General features: G+C 48.8%; 11 protein-coding genes across 11 annotated transcripts, besides 2 other annotated features; all 11 read right to left on the minus strand.

The window, feature by feature from the left end:
• Positions 1-517: 517 nt before the first annotated feature.
• On the minus strand, positions 518-919 carry Tb10.389.1440 (hypothetical protein, conserved; the record flags this gene model as incomplete). The annotated part of the gene is made up of 1 exon (XM_818342.1): positions 518-919. The coding sequence occupies one exon, from the start codon at positions 917-919 to the stop codon at positions 518-520; it is 402 nt and encodes a 133-aa protein (XP_823435.1).
• A 271-nt stretch (positions 920-1,190) lies between these two features.
• Positions 1,191-3,959, minus strand: Tb10.389.1430 (helicase; the record flags this gene model as incomplete). The annotated part of the gene is made up of 1 exon (XM_818343.1): positions 1,191-3,959. The coding sequence occupies one exon, from the start codon at positions 3,957-3,959 to the stop codon at positions 1,191-1,193; it is 2,769 nt and encodes a 922-aa protein (XP_823436.1).
• Positions 3,960-4,285: 326 nt separating this feature from the next.
• Positions 4,286-5,497, minus strand: Tb10.389.1420 (hypothetical protein; the record flags this gene model as incomplete). The annotated part of the gene is made up of 1 exon (XM_818344.1): positions 4,286-5,497. The coding sequence occupies one exon, from the start codon at positions 5,495-5,497 to the stop codon at positions 4,286-4,288; it is 1,212 nt and encodes a 403-aa protein (XP_823437.1).
• A 348-nt stretch (positions 5,498-5,845) lies between these two features.
• Positions 5,846-6,454, minus strand: Tb10.389.1410 (hypothetical protein, conserved; the record flags this gene model as incomplete). Its single annotated transcript, XM_818345.1, has 1 exon — positions 5,846-6,454. The coding sequence occupies one exon, from the start codon at positions 6,452-6,454 to the stop codon at positions 5,846-5,848; it is 609 nt and encodes a 202-aa protein (XP_823438.1).
• A 330-nt stretch (positions 6,455-6,784) lies between these two features.
• On the minus strand, positions 6,785-9,463 carry Tb10.389.1400 (hypothetical protein, conserved; the record flags this gene model as incomplete). The annotated part of the gene is made up of 1 exon (XM_818346.1): positions 6,785-9,463. One exon carries the CDS (start codon positions 9,461-9,463, stop codon positions 6,785-6,787), a length of 2,679 nt encoding a protein of 892 aa, XP_823439.1.
• Positions 9,464-9,802: 339 nt separating this feature from the next.
• Positions 9,803-10,174, minus strand: Tb10.389.1390 (hypothetical protein, conserved; the record flags this gene model as incomplete). Its single annotated transcript, XM_818347.1, has 1 exon — positions 9,803-10,174. The coding sequence occupies one exon, from the start codon at positions 10,172-10,174 to the stop codon at positions 9,803-9,805; it is 372 nt and encodes a 123-aa protein (XP_823440.1).
• Positions 10,175-12,256: 2,082 nt separating this feature from the next.
• On the minus strand, positions 12,257-12,769 carry Tb10.389.1370 (hypothetical protein, conserved; the record flags this gene model as incomplete). Its single annotated transcript, XM_818348.1, has 1 exon — positions 12,257-12,769. One exon carries the CDS (start codon positions 12,767-12,769, stop codon positions 12,257-12,259), a length of 513 nt encoding a protein of 170 aa, XP_823441.1.
• A 14-nt stretch (positions 12,770-12,783) lies between these two features.
• Positions 12,784-12,816: a sequence feature (AT_rich).
• A 756-nt stretch (positions 12,817-13,572) lies between these two features.
• Tb10.389.1360 (gamma-glutamylcysteine synthetase) lies at positions 13,573-15,612 on the minus strand (the record flags this gene model as incomplete). Its single annotated transcript, XM_818349.1, has 1 exon — positions 13,573-15,612. The coding sequence occupies one exon, from the start codon at positions 15,610-15,612 to the stop codon at positions 13,573-13,575; it is 2,040 nt and encodes a 679-aa protein (XP_823442.1).
• Positions 15,613-15,845: 233 nt separating this feature from the next.
• Positions 15,846-17,588, minus strand: Tb10.389.1350 (chaperone protein DnaJ; the record flags this gene model as incomplete). Its single annotated transcript, XM_818350.1, has 1 exon — positions 15,846-17,588. The coding sequence occupies one exon, from the start codon at positions 17,586-17,588 to the stop codon at positions 15,846-15,848; it is 1,743 nt and encodes a 580-aa protein (XP_823443.1).
• Positions 17,589-18,522: 934 nt separating this feature from the next.
• Tb10.389.1340 (hypothetical protein, conserved) lies at positions 18,523-19,620 on the minus strand (the record flags this gene model as incomplete). The annotated part of the gene is made up of 1 exon (XM_818351.1): positions 18,523-19,620. One exon carries the CDS (start codon positions 19,618-19,620, stop codon positions 18,523-18,525), a length of 1,098 nt encoding a protein of 365 aa, XP_823444.1.
• A 1,053-nt stretch (positions 19,621-20,673) lies between these two features.
• Tb10.389.1330 (membrane transporter protein, putative) lies at positions 20,674-22,278 on the minus strand (the record flags this gene model as incomplete). The annotated part of the gene is made up of 1 exon (XM_818352.1): positions 20,674-22,278. One exon carries the CDS (start codon positions 22,276-22,278, stop codon positions 20,674-20,676), a length of 1,605 nt encoding a protein of 534 aa, XP_823445.1.
• Positions 22,194-22,238: a sequence feature (GA-rich).
• Positions 22,279-22,438: the final 160 nt, after the last annotated feature.

Below are 22,438 nucleotides of genomic sequence, written 5' to 3' on the forward strand. Positions count from 1 at the left end.
CCGTTCTTGCAGGAGACGCAGCAAATGACTGCCATCCGTTCCCTCCCCGTACCATTCGGCGTCAACGTTGCCTTCGGTATCGCACTGGGGAACCTTGCTAACAGCGCCACCAACCCAACAATTAGAACCGCCAGCAATACTTCACCTGGTTGCCGACTTTACTGCACGGTGGCGCCCACACGCTGAAGAAAAACAGTCGCGATGCAAGTAGAGGTTTACTCATAAACTGGGCAACTTTGGATAAATGGTTGTACATTCGTGCCTCAGTAGTGACGAGCGGAACACAACTGCCCATACACCTACGCAGTGCGATAGAGCGCAGCGACTTGGTTGTCACCACAACCCGCGACTGCTCACCGTGGCCACCATTACCCGAATGCGAGGGGTTCGGATTCCTTGCACGTATATGGCGTCACAATCTTTACTTAGCGGTTGTCCTTTCGTCCAGGGCGGGAAAAAAAAAACACCCAAGCGAAGCGGCTTTCCAACCGACGCATTCCAAGAAACTTTTGATTGGCTAGTACCCCGGCGGACGAGGGAGGTTCTGCACGCCTCTCACGACAGCACCTGCGCCATCTATGGGGGTGATGCCCCATAGCCTGTAGCGCAGGTAGCAAAAGGCAAAGTAAAGCAGAATCATAATTGGGCCCAAGACTGAGATGTTTGCCACCGTCAGCAATTTCTTAATTTTGAACTTTTGGTCCACGGGCACTTTCTCAAGTTTATCTTCGAAAACGGACAGCTCCTCCTTGCGCTGTTTCCATCGGCGGTAGGACCAGCGATTGATAGGGTGGCTATCCTTACTTACCTCCCAATAGCCGCGCTCGCGTAGTGTATCTTTCTTCAATGTTTTGTTGAATGCGTAAAGGCGCTCGGCGTTAATTCTTCCCATTGCGCCTTTGCGCACAAAGTTAGCCATCGGTGACGATGTCCGCTACTATTTCTTCCTACTGCACGGCGGTCTCCACAGAACACCGAGAATGAAAGAGGGAAAGGAGAAGGACAGTCTCTCACACTCTCTGTGAAGTGAAAGTGACACACTCCCCGCTCAATTTTTTCTTTAACCATGCCACCAACCCAGCCCCGAACTAAAAAAACAAACAAACGTTACCCAAAGGCCGACTATACACACACACACACACAAATGCGGAGAGTAGTGACTGCACCAACGCAAGCAGCACCCCTTCCGCTCATTTCATGTTTTGTCGATGGGCCTTGCTCTTTAAGTGCTGTTCCCACACGCGCACTGCAACGTTTCGGCGGCAAACCCTACACATGACCTTTCCCGCCTTACGAGGGTTGGTAACTTCGTCCCTCGACACGTGCCGTGGGGGCACACGATCCTTTCTTAAGTTCCGCGGGTCTTCCATACGTTCATGCTTCAAGGGATAACCAGGAAAGTGAGTGTCTAGATACTCCTGGAAGTTGTTCTTCTGACGGTCCTCGTAGAGCGCTTTAAAGCGATCATACGAGTCTGTGATGAAGGTAGCTTCCCCTGGGAGAATCTTTCCATCCTTGTCACGTCCTTTCTTCCATTTGAGCCCGAAAGGTTTGCAGAGCCTGTCGAGCTGCTTCTGCTTGGCGGGGTCTAGTCGCAGTTTGGTGCATGCATCGCACTGGTTAACGTGCATCAGCACACCGCAGAGCCTCTCGAACGGGGTCGCATCCAGCCCAATGTAGCCGCCCTTGTGCACGTCGAGTGGAGGCACACTTCCATGGGCCTCCAGATACTCGCGAAGAGTATTCAAACACTCCTCCCACGGGTATGGACCGTGGAGTCCGTAAGTCCGCCACAGAGGGAGTGATTCCAGGTCGCGTATTTGGTGCATCCTCAAACAGGAGGGTTCTTTGTCCAAGTACTGACGGTATCCCTTTCGGCAGTAACGGTAAAAGAGAGCCATTGAAACCGATTTCTTTCCAATAACCCAAGCATCGTTTGTTTTGGGATATCTATTGCACTCTAGCACAATGCGTTTCATTTCGTTGAAGGCATTCTTCCACGGAAGTCGCGTCGCGCGGTGCAATCGATCCGTGTTCTGGCTTGAGTAGCGCACCCCACGCCTGATGGCGGGAAGAACGAACCTTCGTAGCCGTTCAGATGACAGCTTGAGGGACCTCACACCCACGACATCAACGTCGTAGGACACTTTATGAGGGTCAATCAAATACTCAAACAGCAGCGGATCTTCGTCCATCAAAGCATCTGTAAAGGGGACAAGCGTGGAAAACTTCTCCAGATTGACGGGGTGATCTTCCGGCAGCCTCTTGTTGATGGTGGCGGGAAGGAACACGTAGGAAATGGGCTTGTTTTCCATTTTATTGAGCGGTCGGCATATACTCTGAACAATGTCACGGGAGCTGTAGCGCGGGGCGGCAAAAAATACGGCGTTGAGGTCGGGAATCTCCACCCCTTCCTGGAGTAAACGAACGTTTAGCAATAGGCAACGTCTGGATGCTGAAAAATCTCTCAAAACACTAGCAACGGCGGCGCTCCCCATCCGAGAATGGGCGAGCAACACATCGAAGGGCGTTATATCATCAGGGAGGGGATGCTTCAGATCCGCCGCAAGCTTTGTCGCGTGCTCAATGCACCTACAGTAGACGATCATCTTGTCCACGGTATTCATAGCTTCATAAAAGTATGGATTCATGTCATCCATGCTCTCGCCCAATACAATTCGCACCGCAAAAGGGTTCACGTAACCAGCGTCGATGCCCTCCCGCAAATAGTACCGATACGCTATGTCACCAAACAGATACGTGTTGTCCATTTTTAGTGGCGTATCGTATGCTGGTGTTGCAGTGAGGAATAATCTCCGTCCGCAGCGAGGTTGGAGGAGGACGTTATTGAAATTAGTGGGTAAGTCACTCCCACAAACGCGGTGACATTCATCAAATACGGTGAGTGCAAAATTTGGCATTTTTGAGATTATGTGCGAAGACTGATATGTGCTAATAACAATCAAATGTGAGGCACATGAGCTGATGGTGCTCCTAATCAATTCAGCGTCAGTCGTCATGTTACGAACACAGCCGTCCCCCATGAATATGCTTCCGCTGTCTGACCCTATAAGAAGAAATGGAACATCCTTCAAACCATAGCTATAAAGCTTCCGAGCTGTCTGCCGCAAAAGCGCAAGGCCTGGAACCAGGTAAAGAATGATGGAATTTGGTTTCATCTCCAAGTGCCGACGAATGAGATCATATGCCACTGGGGTCTTCCCGCAACGGCACGCCATTTGACAAATTGTGGCGCCACAACTATCGAGCTGCTCAAGGCAACGAGCTACAGCATCCTTTTGATACGGACGAAGCGCCGCCAAACTAAACGTCTCTTCTCCCAACGCATCCACAACCTCAAAATCACAGCCAATTTCATAGTCTTCCCCGTCTCCTGTCTCAACACTGTTGAAAATATCATCGTCAGTCGGTGCATCACATGGAGAATTGAGAGAAACCATGGACTCACGAAGCTTTTCCAGTGATCCCATGTACTTTTCCAGGGTGTGCAATTTCGGAGCCTCCGCCTCACGCCGGGAGTTTTTCTCAGTCGAGATCCGTCCACTGCTCGCATAGTCGGGTGGTAAGCTGTTCTTTTCAATATAAACGGGTGCCATGTTCACCAGTGCGTTTAAGTTGAGCGTGCTACAAACACGTCGGGCACCCTCGGTAACATCTTGCGCATCGCCTTTTATAAGCTCTCGCTGTGGGACGCGCCTTTCTTTGAACAGAAACAGCACAGCTTGTTCAAGGAGGAACGCCTCTTTCATGCTTTCACAACGGAAAACAGCGTAGTACGACCATTCGGGTGTGAAGCACGTTGTGAACGAAGCCATTTCTAGGCGGCGGGTAAAGTCCGCTGTGCACCCAACCTTCACGTAGCCGGAGCCCGTCAACCATGGGTGGACGGCAACGTAAAAGCCAAGGCCACACCTAACGAGCACGGTCAGGCGGACCATTGGCTGCCCTCACAAAACAGTAAAAACGATCGAAAGAAGGTAAGAAAGGGGGAAATATTTTAAATTTGTTACAATAAAGGAAGATGATCAAAAATGTAGCAGGGTTGTAGAACAAAACGGTCGCTACAGTTTGCCATAGGTAATGCAACGATCCCCATTTCTAACCACTGTGGGTCTTGGTGAACTGCATCCTGAAGCTCCTAGCGAACCAAGAGGGCCGAATCCAAACTACACATCTAAGGATTAAACAAGACCAGAAACTGCATCTAAGGTGAAAAGGTGTTGGGGCGAGCTAACCGGGGTAATGTCGCCTGTCGTTACGATGGTTAGTCCCCAAAGAGGGCTTGTGAAGTGAGGCCCTCACCTTCTGAAGGTAATTCTACCCATGATAAATCGTAGACGTAAGAAGCAGGTTGTTCTTTAGTTCCTTCTAGGACCGCCGTGCTGTCGGCGAGCAAGATCACGCGAAGAGCAGGGTCTAGTTCCTGGGTTTGTGAAAACGCAACCAACCTTTCCGCAAACCCGCGGTCAGTCACAATCTCACACTCCTTTTCCCATCTCAACTTAACCACGGCAAACGCAAAAACCGCACCAAGGTCTTGACAACTCGCACCGCGTAGAAACCCCTCACAACGCCGCATAATAGATTGAATAAACCTCACTGCCTCCACGCGTTTGGCGTTAAGCGTGCACTTCTCTTGGATCTGCTGCTGCGCCAACTCCTTCAGCATCTGCAAATCTTCTAGTGTCTTTGCGTGACGCGATCGCATTAAGATGTCTCGCCTGGCTTCCTCCAGTTTGGTATCATGCGAATACCTCGCAAGCATGGAGAACCCAGCTGTAAGAGCAGACAAATAACAATAAAGCATGTCGGTATCGGGGAGACCCATCTGCCTACATTCCTGAAGGCGATCCTTCACACCGATTACCGCATTAGAGCCCTTTCCCTCCCCAAGCACAACCACAAGCGGTAGGAGGTGCTGGAATTTTGCGTCGGAGAGGGTACAAGTCATCTTACCCCTAGACATGCGCAGAAAGGCTTCGAGCTCTTCCACAACGGCCGCCGCCGCGGGCTCAAGAACCGGGGATCGCCGCGTACTCCGTAGCAATCTACTGGCACCCTCATACGCACCCTGAGAAGCGTATGCCAGTGCAAGTTCTATGGAAGCCATTCGACATTCCGGGGAGTGGAAACTGTACAGTAATTTATTAAGAGAGAAAGCCAACAGAAAAAGCGGAGATAACGCCATAAAATCCAGGAGTGAGATACCATTGGGGCCGCGCACGCGCTCAACTTCTGCGGAAAGGATACTAATTTTTGCGTGCGGTGACTTTGACGCATCTAAGGCGATGCAGTTGCACAACTGGGTGCATTGATCCTCTTTCTCTCTGTAAGCTTCAGAAGAACCTACCGCACCATGCAGGACGCTGTTCTTCGAAGCGGCACCCCGTGCAATGACTACTTGAAGTAATTCTACCACTACCTTCCGTTGAAGAATAAGGTGCACCAAGGAGCTGCGCTCTCCACTACTCAACATTAGGCGATGCACCTTTGGTGAGGTAAGGTAGAAAGTGAACCATCACAACGAGTTGAAAGATAGCAGCAAAGCAATACCCCAAAGTACGAAAAGCAAAAAAGAAAAAAAGAAAAAAAACGACGAAGGGGAGTCCCTTCTCCCACCCCTTCGCCTTATCCCCCAAGAATGGAGATAGGGGTGCTGATAAATAATATAGCAGTGGGAGCGATAAACCCCAACAAGCCCCGGACACCCACCATGCAAGAGGACGGTCGAGACCAAGTTAAAGAAAGTGGGAACAAGAAAATATTTTTGATTAATCATTCTCTGTTCCTAAATTACTCTTAATTACCTAGCTATTGCTTTTCATTAGGGGGATTCGGCAGCCACATCATGTTTTCCATCGGCCTGGTCGCGACCGTCTACTGAATGGGAAGAGTGACGATCCGCCTCTGCAGTGCCGTCGGCCTGTTTCACGCGATCCGCATGACCTACACGGCAGTGCTCACCATATTGACAAGGTCGTCTCCCATCGTCTTCATGCAGGAAACGGCATGCATCGTAGAATTTACAATTCTTTTGGAGAAAAAAGCAGCAAGTTGTCTCTTTCTCCCAGCGCCTCTGTGTTTCCAATGACCCACCAACAAACGGCTTCTTTTTTCGTGCGCGAAGACCGAACCCACCGCGACCACGGTCACCGGTAGTGCCTCCCACGTAGGCACCACGTCCGTAGCCTCCACCACCACGCCCACCGTTGTAGGGAGCCCTCCCACGGCCCATGTGCCCCAGAACGGTATTTTGAAATCCCTGGAAGTGCACCGGGTTGTAAGCCCCCTGGGGGTACGAATGGTAGTAACCCCCCTGCGGGTAGTGCGTTGGGGCGTGATACTGTTGAGGCGGGTAGCCCACATGGCTATAGGTGTTGTATCCACCGTATCCTCGGTTGGGTACAAGTTGCGTTTGACCAAATGGTTGCATTCCCACAGGTAGAAGATCAATGCGCGTACGAGTGCTATTCAAAGGCGAGTGAACCCGCAGAAGAAAGAAGAGAGGAAGTGAGGGAAGAGAATGTGGAAATGTAGACGAATGGTTAGCGAATTATGTGCTTCACATTTTGCTGTCGGCACCCTCTCCTGCTTAAAGCGGGCAAAGAGGTTGGGGGCAAAAAAAATGAACGCAAGTACCGTAAGGATGAAGTCGAACGAACGTTACACACCGTAGCGTTCGCACACATAATGTACACTGGCACCTTAACCGACTGTTACATACCATTCCGCGGTGATCACTGTCCGCCTCCTGAAGAAGAAATTAGATGTCCTCCTTAACAGTGCAGTCCAGTGATAGATGCGGTAAACCGCAAACAGAACATTCGGGTGCCATTTGCAAACCATTTTCACAGTTAGGACACAGCAGCACGTCGGTGGGAAGATTATCGCTCCCGCAAGAGGCACAAACCCACGGAAGGAAGCGCGCCCTGCACTCATACTGACTTCGCGCCCGCGCTTCCCTACACGAAATGCAGTGGTCCGACCAACTATAATTCCACTGCCCACAAACGTGCGTCCCCGTCACAGCAGTGGCGGGAGTTGTTTCGCGAAGGCATCTCCATACATACACGTCAGCTGCCGCAACATCCTCCCGTGGCGCGCGGCACGACGTGCACTGAAAACCAATCTGTGCAGGTTTCTGCCCACAGTGACTGCAGCAAAACGGTCTGAGTTCATCGTAACAAAGGCGTGTGTGGCAAACGTTGCAGCACTCCTCCGAGAGCATGCTTTCACGCGTGTACCCCACACCACACCTGTGGCAATGGCGAGGGAGAAATGGGGAGCAAAGTACATTACAATCTCGGGGATGAACATTGCCACAACGCTCACACACAATCAAACGTAGTTTTGAGTTGTGCAGCGGAACCTCAATCGCTTTTTGGCATGTTGACACGATGCTGCAGCATGCACAAGTGTAAGCGCCGCGGTGCAACAGAGAGCAACTCTCGCAACTCGTCCGACAGGGATGGTTCCGCCCGCCACACCCGCACACCCACGGCTGCAACGGGGTCACAATGCAGCCCACCTTTCGTTTTCCGGGGCAATGCTGGCATTTCGACCAAGCCGAATGATTAAACTCACCACAAGCATCACAGTGCCAAAGCAAAGAACTCTTTGCCTCGTTGGCTGCATAGCAAGTGGGGCAGCACAGTGCTTGCTTACTGTATAAGCAACCACAGGAGGGGCATTCCCTCGTCGCTTGCTTCTCGCGATCTATTTCCCCACACTTGCCACATTCACCTGTGGGAGGTAATATCTCTCCGCAGCCCTCACAAACTCCGACATCCATCAACTCCGCCTCTCGCATCCTCGGGTGTGGTGAACCGCAGTTGCAAACCGTCTCAACGACCCTGCCGCTGTGCCGGGCGCCACAAACCCCACAAGTCCACGAAATATTCCCTTGTCGAAGGCAGGTTAAGCACCTCTGTGCGCAAGAGGGGAGTTGCGTACCACAACCGCAACGCCACCAAAACTGAGACCTTTCCATCACTTTGAAATCTTCGAGTAGGCGCCGAACCATCGGATTATCACCCAGTCGTATCCCACTCAAACACCTCGAAGGAAAGTAGTCAGCCTGGAGGTTAGCAGTTATGTTCTGCACAATGGAACAACCAAGTTCACCGTGGGCCTTCCATATCTCGCTCATGATGGGAATAAGGCTGTCTATAACCCACAGAAAGTTGATACTTGGGTGCTCCTTCAGAAATCGATAGAATTCAGATACAGCAGTGGCCGTTTCCTTGAGGGAACGAACCCCAACAACGCTGACCAAAAGACGAACAACTTGAGAAAAGGCAGACTTGTCCACGATAACCGGGTGTCCCAGGGAAGCACACACGTGATACGCTTCAACCACCCTTATGTACACCATGGATTGAGGCTTCAGTGTTATGGCGCCCTTGAAAAAGATAACCCAAACCGACTGCAAATTGGATTGGCAACTTCCGTAAAGACGAACCGCGAGAGTTGTTACCGCAACTATTTTACGCCAGATTCTGGCGTCATCACCACCGTCGTCGGCCTCCCCTGTCGCCCCTGCATCCACTAAGCTCCCAACGCAGCGAAGAAGGTACGACAGTGGAAGTTTGGTCTCAAGGGCTGGAATTTTTGCAAGAAGCTCATCGTGCAGAGACATTAGAGCCTCCCCCCGCCACTGTCGCATGTAAATCCGGCTCAGCTTGTTCAGTATAGGCGTCCAACGAACTGACAAGTAGTCAAATGAGTCACCTATTTTACCAATGATGCAGCGAAGGATGGCGTCCATTTCATCGAAATGGTGAGATGTAAAGAAGTTGTCGCTCGACAACAATCCCTCTACACATGCACAAAACAACCCCTTGCTTATTCCTTCATCACTGCTACATCTTTCCAACTCACGACGAACAACACATTCAAGCAGAGTCGGGATTGCAGGCACTGACAGCAGCAACTGAACTATGTGGAGTGGAACAGGGCCACGAAACTCCTCTAACTCGGACGAGATTGTCGCGAACTGCTTTCCGCCATCGTCATTAGTTGAGGCCCATGCGGCATTCAGGAACGAAACCACCAGCTGAATACACCTTGTGTCACGATGTGGGCGAACAGCCGGGCACGATGCGCCAAAACACCGTAATGTAAGTTGTGCATATCGACAGCCAGCAACAGATGTACCACCAAAAAGGTTTGCCTCATGTGCTGTCATAAAGGCGCCATCAGTTTTCAACGCCAATAGCAACAATGGAAGGCGCACATCGTCCGGAGAATGCGGTGCGCCTCCCGCCCACAGAGCAATCGCAGTAAAAGGATAAAAGCTATGCGACAGGCCCGTGATGCACACACCGCCATTTGCAAAATAATCACTTATGCCTCCCGAAATTTCTCGCTCAAACACCAGACGTTCCTCCATTTGAAACACTGACGATGACGGAAGGGTAAGTGCTTCTCTCGGTCGGCGCATCACTCTTTTTACTACAGGGCGCCATCTTCTCATTTAGCACCTTGAATAGTAGGAAGGGGGTTTACAGAGTGAAATGTGCCTGCATAACAACTGTAGGGTGTACAAATCGTCACAAAACCAAAACCAAAAACACTCAACAAATGGCATAGCGGAGCACTCGTGTTGTTCACTTGTATTATTACCTTCATTTTACCGCAAAAAAAAAACTGCAGCATACAGAGCCGCCACCAGGGAAAAAAATAGTTGTACTGACAAGAATACTGGGTGTAAGCAACGAACAACAGCTTCCACCGAGAGGTATGCAACAGAGTGGAAATAATAAGGCGCACAATTGAATAATTATTTTTCACTACTCTGTTGGAAAAACTTTTTACTCACTTCGACCAACGAAGCCGCCCCTTCCACACTGCCAGTCGCAGTGTAATCCGTGGAGAGCACTTTCGAAATATAAGGATCTAAGGTGCTGCAACTTCTTTCTTCATCATATCCTCTTACGCGCACCCGCTCGAGGGTACCGGAGTCAATCGCCTCTAGCAACGCATGAAGGGACGGGAAGGCGCTCTTAATGATGGAGGCACGGTGTTCGGAAACCGTAGCAATTTCAGAAAGCATGTCAAGGTACAATGTGTCGAAATCCGTAGGGTCGCACTTACGCCGTCCATCCATGCGGACCAGATTCTGGCCGACTTTTGGGTCCTTAGTAGCTTTCATACCGTGGGCCACGACGATTTCGTCAGAACGCTCAACAGATGATGCGAAGTCGATTCCAACCAAAACATCCAGCAAGTGGGGGTCGGTGCATAACTGCGCCACACCCGTCCAGAAGGGGGGACACCTCGGCCCTGTTGGGTAGCCAATAACAACAATGTATATGGGACAAGCGGTTGCACGATGTGCCGCCTTCAAATAGTCATGCGCACAATCACTTCGGAAGAGCAACTGCAAGTCACTGCACGTAATAAGAAGGAGTAACAGATAGGGGTTTCCATCTCTTTCCACAACCACCGTGTTTGGTACAGCGTTATGCCTTTTGTTGACAACAAGAGAAGTGACACCGCCCTGGCCCGAAGCTACAATGCGTGAAACCGCCTCGAAAAGATCATCACACGTGCTATCAACAGTTAGCGCCACGCGCATCTAGTTTCTGCACCTCCTCCCCTATGTCCTCACCTCTTCCTTTCCCTAAACCGTCGGGGGCGATAGAAACAAGCACTTCAAGGCGAGTTAGGAGTTACAAAGCCAGTGGTGCAGTTAAATGTTGTTGCAGAACCTCGAGGACAAACAGCCAGAAGAAGTTACATAAACAGTTCATCACGCACCACTAACATACCACCCGATACCACTCGTTCGTTCCAGTAAGTAGTAATGACAACAATATAAAAAAGGGGGTATGCAAATAAGAGAAAGACATTGGTAACAAAACGCGTGCAGCTACGAAAACAAGTATAGGTATGTTGAAAATAAGAAAGTGGAAAATATACGGGGCCACGTGGTCACCACTAACCACCCGCCGAGTTTACACATGTCCGCCGTTCGAAAGAACTAAAACAACATGGCAGCGAGGGCACGCACCAACGTGGAAGACCTCCTCCACGAAAAGCCGCTCACTTCTAAACCATACATATTTGCCACCTCCCGATACACCTCACGCACAACAGAATTTTCACAACAACAAAAACGCACACACCAGTTTAAGGGAGGAAGGAAGAAAGGGGGTGGATCGCAAACTGCAGAGACCAGTGACCGACAGCAGTGTTTGGACACCATTTAAGCATCTCCAGTGCCATGAATTGTGCACAAATCCCTTGGTGTCGAACAATCCATCAGAAAAGGAACACCCTGAAGGTGCTGGAGCGTCTCGCAGTTCACGTATATGTGCTTACGTGCGTCATGAAGGTCGCTCAGCTCCTGATGTAAATATACATACCGCACAATAAAACAGAACAAGAATATCCACACCACAAAAACATCACTAGGGGGTGTAACACAATATGTAAAAAAGGCAACGTATAACGTTGAGGCACTCTCGCATCATCCCCACAATAGCCACCCACCAAAATCCCTGATTTCATCGCAAATATCGACTTTGGCTTTGCGCCGAAGGGGGCAACACACAACTGAGAGACCGAACGTACACGAAAGACCGGTGAGAACGAAGAATTATAAGTGGTAAGAAAAATGAAAAAATGAAGGAAGACGGAGGGAGTCGAGACGAGGCGAGGTGAGGTGGAGATAAAAATCATTTGTTGCTGTGCCGGAGGAATCCCCTTTCCCCCGAAACGGTCTGACGCCACTGAATCCCTTACTTCGGGTACAACATTTAGATCCTTTTGGCGTCAAATAGAACAAAACACCTGGTATGCAACGTAGAGCTTCCAAATAAAACTAACGAGATAAGCGTACTCTTCTCCATGTTACCTATGCACGCATTTCCCCATCTACAATTCCTCCCGCAGCGTGCTATGCCAGGAAACACGGCACCCAAACAAAACACGGACGACAGCAGCGAATAATGATGAAATACTCATAATATACTTCTTTGCGTGGAAAAAAAAAAACACGCTTCCCCAAGTTCCCAGAAGACCATCTCTGTTCGTTCACGAAATCCAACCACCTGGCTGTTATTGTTGCCGCCCCTTGCCAATTTATTTTTTTTCTTCTCTTGTATCCCCTCCAAATTCCCCCTTCCTATCATGTGGTACACCTGCTTGCTTTTTATCGTACCAAAGACCTCACATACGCAAACACATAAACCCACTCCCACAAATTTGAGCTTATATTTCAGTCACACGATCAAATGTTGTTGGTATCGGAAAGCATTTGCAGCGCTTGCTTCACGTTAGCTTCCGTCAATCCAGTTGTCGCATTCGTGACGATGGCGTGCCGCGCGAAGAAGTTGCGATCAGGGGCGCTGAGTGGTAAGTTAATATCGTCCAGAGCAACGAAGTTGACAATATTGTACTTTCTTTTGTTAGAATCAATCCACGACAGTATTTCCACAGACCTTGGTTTATCCGGAAGCGTCGGGGTGCAGTCGATGAAAACTGGCATGCCAAACTGGGTGAGCTGACGGGCCACTTCTTTCCGCCCAAAATCTGTTGTGCGCCACGAGCTGCTCAACACAATTTGCGCTCCCGACCCGTTTATTATATCAGCGAGGAACTTCATCTGCCTTGGGGCAAACAGCGGCCCCCCAAAGGGTGACACAACGCCATCACAGTCAAGGAACACAATTTTAAGGGGTGCGTTGTTGAAGGGCACAGCGTTTGTGGCCGTGTTTCCGGATTTTGCTTTTGTTGCTTTCATGTCGCGGTTTACACTATTTAAAAAAAAATAATAAATAATAAATAAATGACAGAAGCGCTGGAGAAGATCAAACCAACGGAGATGTGTGAAGGAGGAAGGCGGAAGGTGTTCCTGGAAAATAATATGGGTGCTAGGAAGGTAAATAACTAAACGGAAGCAAACACACGAGTAGAAACTACACGAGAGGTTGCTGCGTATGTATATCCCTTTACTTCTGGCGGTCCCTTTTAATGGGAATATCACCAAAGCGGGATTTCAACAAAGTGAAAAAAATTAAGGAGGGCAAAAAAAAAAGTTAAAGGTTAAAATAATGGTGACAGAACGGAAAAGGGGTTTAAACGCTAAGAATTGTGCTATCCTGTTTGCCCTTGTCAGGAAGCAGTCATGTTCTACCTTTCGTGCGCTCCGTTCTCGTTGAACAGTTTCACATATTAAAAAAAAAGTAAAACCAGAAGCAGAATTTTGAATATAAAAAAACTGATGAAAAGGTACATGGGTGTGTTAGTTTAGGTATATATAAAAGCTTGGGTGGGAGCAGGCGCATCGATGGATGCAACTGCCTCCCTGTAACAGTGTTACTACGTTAAAATTCCAGTAGGATGCCCCAAAATTCGATGACTGCGGCACTAGGATGGGGTTGAACGTAAAAGTGTGACTAAGCGATCTGCTACTCAACCGCAGCGACCCGTCCCCCAAACGCCGTAGGCACTCTCGCTCGTTTTACCGTAACCACCGGGTAGCTTTTACCCCAGTAATGTTTTTCCTTCGCCATTACCCCCTTTATTTAATGCGAATCCACCCTTTCACCCTTCGCGTTGTCTTTTACTCCCCAATGTATAAGCACCAATCATCGACTCGCTCGCATTACCACCGCACGCGAGCTGATGAACGTGGTTAACCACATCATGGGCAATCTGTTCTGTCAATCGCGAATCTTCCCTGTAGTCAGGGTGCTTCTTAACAAAGTTCCTCAAGTACTGCGCCGCTGTTGGTATCTCCCCACACGCTCGTTTAGAAATAAAGTTTAAGTAGCCCTCGACCACATCGCTTTGAATGTTTTCCTCCTCTAGGTACCGACGAACAAGTGGAATTAGGCCATAGTACTCACCAGGCTTTCCATTGATAACTTCCCCAACAGTGAGCTCACAGTTTTCGCTGGGATCAGTAGTTACTTTGGATGCGAATATGTCACGCCTCATGATATAATGCTGCTGGCACGGGTTGATGTTGTGCGCACGGCCCATATTTTCATCAACAATGCTTAATTTTGTGTAAAAAACGGCACCAAACCTCATAATGGCACGCGTAAGTAACACAACGAAAACAGAGTATGCTGCGTTTTCAAATGGTGTTGGCATCACGTCCATTACACGAAACTCCACACGCCACCCAAGCGTGCTGTCAAGCACGGGAAGTTTCAAACGAACAGTTTGCCAATTTGTGCTTTGAATATTTTCAAAGTGGTCCACGTGTGTGTGGTCGTCTATGTCTATCATCTGGTCGTAGATGACAAGAGGGTCTCGAATGAAGAGATGCGCAATATGTGTGGCCAAACGGGAGTCCACACCTTCCCTAGTGAGTAAATTGTAATAAGAGTCGTTTATCCTGAGCACCTCGTCGTTGAACTCCTCCAGGTTTGGCGTCAATGAACTGACAAATACAGAAATTGAGTCATAACGCGACTTGATAATGTGCGGCACCTCCTCATACTTGCGGTCATCAACGGAGGCGGTGATCGTCAACCAGCGAACGTCCGACTCGCAGAGAATGCCCTTTTGAAACGGGGTTGCTGAGCTTAAGGCAAGAAATAAAGGGCATAATATCCCCAGTTGGTCGTATATATGACGCGCCTGCGCTTCATTAGGAAGCTGCATGGTAAGCTGAAGGCAGTTGCAGCCCATCCCAAAGGCCATACAATCCATGTAAATGCAAGGGTGGTTTACAGATGGAACGGGACAGGGGCAAGCCTGGTACCGCTGCTTCACTCGCTCCGCCTGAAGGTTTTGAAAGTATTGAGCATAGTAGTAGTGCGTAACAGGCGTGTAAAGATGTGTCATATTCGTTACTGCTTCATTTTCTAGAGGAACGCGTTTCGGAGTGATGGTATCACATGAAAATTTCTTTCCCTTCGAACTAGTCTTCTCACCCGAAAACGTACAAACAATTTCAACGTTACGGGGATGTAGATCAATATTTACACGCGGGTCTACCGTCCTCTCCATGGTGTACCTGTCAATAAACATCGGTACCTGAATGCAAACCTTTCGTCCACGGCGTAGACGAATATTGTTCGTGAGAGCCTTGAAACGAGGATGAGAATCATTGATACACGCATCCGGTACGAAAAGAGACTGGGAGCACGGTGATTCGGTTTCCGTTGACGTGGTGAAACCACCAACACCCATCAATGGAAACGTGACCAACGTAACAGCGAATGTGTTGTCACCAGCGGCAGCGTCCAACATGTGGTAACGCCGCCGCATGTTTACTTCCACAGAACACAATGAATCCACATTCGACGAGTATGGCTTGCCGGGGAGGCTCTCGACCATAAAACTCCCATATTCTGGGCGCCATTCTGCAGTACTCTCGCCGCTGCTTTGACTAAGGCGTTTGATAACGTCCGCAGCGTTAAGCGATAGTTTGACTTTGCGGCTCTCAAGGCGCACGAGCTGGTGTTCAATTTCGTCTCCCCATAGAAACGGGAAATCAGGTAGCTCCTTCTGTTTGTTGTACACCCACAGAAACTGTTGAATGCCATGTGCTGACACGTACTCTTTGGCACGATTGTTTTCCTCTGTACCCCACTGCAGAGGCTGGCCGCCAGTGGTTAGAAGACCCATCCCTTAATCCTGCCTTCCACTATTACTAAACACGGATTCACTCCAGGATTCCCTAATGTTGAAACGGCACAAGAAGGCATCAGAATGAAGTATGTATGATGAAAAGAAATGCAAATTTTCGCCTCCAGCAACAAGGAATAAACTCCCCAAGTGTAAAAAAGAAAAGGAGAGTACGAAAAAAAAACATGAAAAAATACATCGAAAGAAGAGTACATTGCCAACTCAACCGAGTCTCAGTCTACGATGATGCCGATAAGCTGATCATAAGCTGCTTTCACTAACTTGAACTTTTCCTCAGCTTCCTTCTGCTCTTGGGCAGAGGCACTGCACCATTTGTCCGGATGCCACTTCATTGCCAGGGCACGATAACTTTTTCTAACCTTCTCTGCTCCAGCCCCATCAGGTAGGGCAAGTCGGGAATACAACTGCGCCAATGATGTGGGTGCAACAGGCTTTGTCCACTTTCTTTCTTCCTCCTTCTTTTCTCCCTGTCTCTCCCGCTGGTCCGAAGTCTTCTTTCGCCCCTTGAGTCGTCGCCACATATCAACGGCCGCCGGCAGGCGTTCCTCCCGCATGGACCTCTCCACGCTATGCATCGCATCCGTCCATCGGGAAAGTTTCTCCTCACAAAGAGCCTTCAACAGTAAGAGCTCAGCACGATCTCTCACGCCTTCAACGTTTCTTAGCGCGACGTCAAGATCATCTACACATTCATAAAGGCAGCCAGAATGATAAAGTGCCTGTGCTCGCTGCGACAAAACCGCAGCACGAAGGCGGTCACCAATGAACGGACGCTGAAGAGCCTTCGTACACAACTCAACAAGTTGCGGCCAATTTTTCGCCGCAGAAGTCTTCTCCAACTCACGACATAAGTCGATGCATTGCTGTATACGGCTGTTTACCTGCCGGAACCGGGCCGCGCAGTCTGCTGAGGCACTCACGCGCGAAAGAGAAAGAATTGCCACTAACTCGCTTTCGTTGCTGCATTCAAGAAATCGCAACTGCACGTTCCAGTACATGAGTTCCGGAAAGTTAGGGTAGCGTCGAAGGCATTCCTCAGCATGCAGCAAAGCAGCTCGGCTCCCCAATTCGACGGCCACAAGTTGTACCTTTAAGGCCTCAAAGGGTGCACATGGTGCCCGCTTCAGTAGTTCGTTCAACTGTTTAAGTGCCGTCGCGTGCTCGTTTCTGTCAAAAAGGGCAGTAGAGTTTTCATATAAAGTGATATTCGCCAACTCTTCTTCAAAACCGTGCCCACACGTTTTGCTGTACGTGTCAATGAGCCCCCTGGCCTCCGAGCACTTTCCGCAACAAATGTGTATGCGCACTGCACGCCTGGCACCCAAAACGTATTGATTATTCATCTCGCAGGAACGTATGGCGTCCCGGAGGCTACAACGATAGCTGCCGCAGCAAAGATAGCACATTGCCCTGTTGCTTACCATGGCAGCGTTCAACACGGTTGGCAGACAGGAATCTATCACCGCCGAAAAGTTTCTGGCAGCTTCGCTGTAATCACCCACTTTGTATAGCTCGGCCGCCTTTTGACACAGACTTAGTTGTTTGTCATCAAGTGATGCTGAATACATAGAGGAGTCGAGAGTGTAGAGGTCATGTTTGGCCCCGGAGTGGCAGCAATCGTTACTACCAGCCCCATCTCCTCCATCACTAAAAGTAGGGCCTGGTAGGGCCGCCGAAGGCCCCGCGATGGCCGACGTTATCTCCTCCAACTGCTGAGTCAATTTCAGGAATTCTTCGTCGCTGAACTGAGTCAGTTTGTTCCCAGGTGCATATTCCCCTTTGGGCTCAGGGGGTTTCTGCCTTTGGAGTGATACCCTTGCTTGCTTTTGCTCACGCCACTCCTGCACTGCCGCATTCCAGTCGTTGTATATTGAGGCATCAATAAACTGGTGGATCCGTTCATCACACGCAAGCAGAACCTTCGCTGGAAACGTACGGTATTTCGCATCTTCCATCAAACACCCTACTGCCAGTCACGCTAGAAAATGTAACGAAAACGTAGTGCCAGGGAAAAGCAGAGAGGCGAGAATGAAAGAAACACAAACCTTGGTGAAGGGCCTTCGCGACCTCATTTTTCAAAAGAAGGGAGGGTCACGGCGAAATATCCACTATGGGGAAAGCTAACTGCCCACGAGTGAAAGTACAAAGGTGCGTCCAACGCTGGATAAAGAGACCGAATGTAAGCAAACATTCTTTATTGCAACGGGGCTTTTCAGGATGGATACCGTATTTGTGTATTTGCACATATGTATATGCGCCTGATCACATGTACTGAAGGATATTTATAGCTCACAATGGCGGCGAACACACATCTGTCCACAGTTCAATGGAGGGGTAGGAATAACCACTGCATTAGGTGCCCTCCCCTATGGTTTTGAACTGGTCGGTCTTTGAAAAAGTTCGTGACTACGTTATCTCCGCATTAGTCGGGGTTGAAGCCGAGTCGCTACTGCTCGCCTCGCGTCTCGCCTTTGAGATCGACGGCTGCCCAACAGTGGAACGAACCGTTGTCAAACACAACAAAATAAATCACTCGTGACATTAGTGACGGTGCGAAGATTGCTATTGCAATGCGCCTCTCCCATGACTGTCCACATTTCCTCCTCTGCCTAACTAGCTTTGTTGGACGCCACAGAAATCAAGTATGGAAAGTACAGAGTTACCGCCGGCCACTGGTGCACCGCATGGATGGCACAGCAACGTGAAGAGTATTGCAACAATAGCGAGTCGTATCAACATTTGACAGGAAAAGGTATTCTAACGCTCCCCACAGGCGCGGACAAGTACACACACAGAGAGAGATAAAAGCAAAAAAGAAAGTTAGGGGACCGGGAAGGAAAAAAAGGAGTAAAGAACCAGGTCACTCCTGAATATGTACATGGTAGAGATTTATACTAACGGCATAGCATCGTCCGCAGCGGCCTTTGCTGCGGCTTCCTGCTGCCGTCGTCTCTCAATCTCCTCAAATGCCGCCCGCTCTAGTTCCTCCTTTGTAGGTGGGACATATGTTCCCTGCAACCGAGAGGCCAATTCCGGTAAGCTACATTCTTTAGGGAGGAGCGAACGGAGTTGTTGCACCTCCGCGGGATTCAAAACGCTCTCCCCATTGGTTGTGACCAACTCGACTAATTCATCGATGGTAATGCTGTCATCGCCTTCCGTGTCCAGAATTCTTAGCGCCCCCAATACCTCTTTTTGCTCAGTCACCGCGTCGCGATAAATTTCCTCAACGCATGATATAAATATATTCCAGTCAATGTTCTTTACCTCTTCAGCAGGTGTAATCTTTACGGGCTGCTGCGGATTTTGCCCATCCTGCACTGTTCCTTCAGCAGAGCGATCCCCAGCTAATTTCGTGTTTTTCTTCATTGCAACTGTACCTATTCGCTTCCTATCCTTCATCTCCTCGCGCCGCTGCTCCTTGTCTCGTCTTATTTCCTCGTTGCGTCGCCACTCCTCCAGTCGAAGCACGGGCTCCGCCATCCGCTCACGCAAATAGTCGATATCATCTTGTGTTGGATTCATCCCCATGGCCCGCAGTAGCGTCACGCAGTCCAAAAGTGAAACCAGCTTCTCCTTGTTTTCAAGCAGGTTGAACGTGACCTCCGCGTCATTGTACACTTCACTTGTCAACACACGGGGGTGGCGCCGCTGACGTTCTTCCATTCCCGCGACGCTGCTGCGTATCTGTATCTTCACACTTCCTCTACAATACGCTATCAAAACAACAAAAATAAATCCTGTGCACAACCAAAGTGGATACCAAACAAGGACAGGATAGCTAGAGAAGGGACAAACTGGGGAATCTAGCACAGAACAAAAGTTTTGAATGTCGAGAGGCGTAGCCCAACTCCGTTCTGAAACCTGGAGAGTAACTCGCAGGGACATGAAAGAGTAAAATACAATAAAAATTATTATATCCAAGAACAAAAATGAAAACGAACGTGGCCCCTCCGCGGACCAGCCGGTGCCCAACTTAGTACTCATATCTCCTCATGCAGTACACGGAGGTGAATAAATTCGTAATGATGGTAGTGATAACAGCGGTGGAAGCGGAAAGGAGAATGGGGAATATCAATCTAATAAAAGTCTAACCCAGTTGAGCAGATGAATTTTCTCCACAACGAAAAGCTCGTTTCGACTGTCTCGCTCCCATTCCTTCTCTTTCGTCCCTTTCACTGTCATTACCTGCCCCGTGTTTCTCTTTTCGTTTCTCCTTCTTTTAAAATTTGTCATAAGTCAACACACCTGCGAGTGGCATGTATTTGGCAACGGTAACGATCCTATTAATAATTACAACATCAAATTAATAACGATGATGATCATAATATTAATAATACGCTACATGTTGGACGAATATACAAATGAAGAATTATTATGCAGTCAAAATAAAATGGAATGAAAAGAATGGGCATCATGTCACCACAAGCATTAGGTTTTTCTTTCGCATATTCATTTTCATTTGCTCACTCATTTACTTTTCACTGCTTTATTACACGTTACTGGCTCGTTTTCTGTTTGATGCTTATGAAGAAAATATATATATATATATGGAGGCAATGGTAATTATAACAAAAAGTGTGGGAAGTCTCCCCAGTTTGATATCATGATGAAAATTCCCGGGTCATGTTCAGTTTCGGACAACTTCAAAAAAAAAAGAAACGAAGAGTAGACGAGCACACAGACGCACACACGCACACACACGCCAAAGCAAGCCAAACCAGGCACACGCTTATGATACTTTTGATAAACCCATTACTGTTGGAAAAAATGATCTGTGTGTTCAGGAAAGAAAAAAAATACGAAGGAAGGAAGAAAATCTGATACCTACCGCTGAACGCGGTGTCAAACAATATTAACGATTTATTTCGGTTTGTTTCAGTTTTCCCACCTCCCTATCTCCTTTCCCTGTGCGCAGGCCCGCATACACACGCGGTAAGGTTGCTGCTTACCGTAAGTTGAATTTTATTCCTCTTCCATTTATCAAGCTACACCTTGACATGTGAAGTTGTTCACATCGCCGTGTACGTGGCCACGACGTCAGTTAGTGGAAAGCAGGGCCTTTTCCTCACCTTCTGTCAACTCAAGAGCTTTTTGTGCGAGTTTCTTCCAATCCCAGCGGCTCATCAGACAATAAAGCAAAATCACTTCAAACACCATACCGGTTAGTAAACCCCCGATTACGCCCTTCACACCCCATTTGAAGACAAGAACATACAAGGCAATAGAGGGGATGCCCACAAACCATAAAGTGAGAAGCACACCTTGAGCCGCTTGCTTGGGTTGACCAGCACCTCGGAAAATTCCCTGCAAGCAGAGCTGCAGCGAATCTGCCATGTGAGTTAAGGCAACAAGTGGCATTGTCGATTCAACAGCCTTCGCCACACTGGGAACGTTAGTGTAGAGACGTGCGACAAATGCCCCATTGTAAACAAGGGCAGCAGCCGTTGCTACACCTAATACAATATCACAAATGATTATAAATTTAGCATAACGCTTAGAAAACTTGTATCGCCCGGACCCCAACGCATTTCCTACTATGACACTTGCAGAAACGCTTATTCCAAGGGACAGAGCGAACAACAAAGATAATATGTTCATAAAGACGCCAACAACCGCCAGTGCGAGAGGTGATATGGTAACTGCAAAACACGCTTGCAGCTCGAATGCCCACCACTCAGCACATACAGCCACTAGCGACGGTAGTCCCACTCTAAGGAAAGTTATCCATTCATCTTTCCTCAGAAGTGCGGGAGACGGCCACGGGGCGTCAAAGATTACGACAGCGGGGTGAAACGCAGCGATCAGCGAGACGGCGATAGCACATACACTCACTGTGCAGCCAAGGGCCCAAGCCGCGCCATGAACCCCCAATGGTGTTAGATAATAGTTAATGAAAGGAGAAGCCACAGCTGACACGAAGTTAGCCAAGGCGACAAGAGACGGCTGCCGCTGTGCAAGTAATGTTTTGCTAACAACACCGCTTACGATCTGCGCTAGTAAGTAGAGCGGACAGTGTGCGAGAAACAGAGCACCTCCCTCGCCGAGACCTTCACCGAACGAAAACACCATGAAAGGTTTGCTTGTGATGAAGAAGATACTCATTAAAGCCCATAAGACAAGATCAATAACGAGAGCTCTTTGTAGCGTTTCGCCAATCAGAGGGGAATGTGGGTCGTGACCATAGGCCTGTGAGCTAATAGTATCGATTGCAGCGCCCAACCCACAAACGATGGACATGGCAAGGACATTGAAGACGAGAAGCCCAGCACTGTACTCAGACATCCCCTTTTCCCCAAGATGGTTTCCGACGAACATCAGCGTAATCGTTTGAGACGCCATCATGAGAATTCCACTAATATCCGTCGGTATCAAAATTTTCAGCGTTTGGATTAACAACGTAACGAGGCCTTCGTCACCGTCAGCACAACGATCCTGTACACGACCCTCCTTACCTTCCTTGCATTGTGATGCAGGCTTGGCTGTCATGATTATTTCCTTCAGACTCTTATGGTGAGGAGGGAAGCGTACAAGAAAAAAAATTCCCCTGCGAGAAGTGCGGAGAAGAAGCAAAAGAAAAAGAAAAAGACAGAAAGGAAAGGAAACGGGTAGATAATCACCAACAGAAATAAGAGATGCCTTCATCGTACAAAGAAAAATAGGTATTCCCCTCCATGTGGTAGACACCGTCAACTTAAAACATAATCCATTTTACATGTGCTGTCTAGGTATCGACAAAAGACTCTTTGCATCCAGTCTTTCATTCTTTCCTTTCGCCGTGCGCAAACGTGCAGGTTCAATCACC

The sequence above is a fragment of the Trypanosoma brucei genome, chromosome 10 (assembly GCF_000002445.2).
Source record: "Trypanosoma brucei brucei TREU927 chromosome 10, whole genome shotgun sequence".
Classification (NCBI taxonomy): domain Eukaryota; phylum Euglenozoa; class Kinetoplastea; order Trypanosomatida; family Trypanosomatidae; genus Trypanosoma; species Trypanosoma brucei.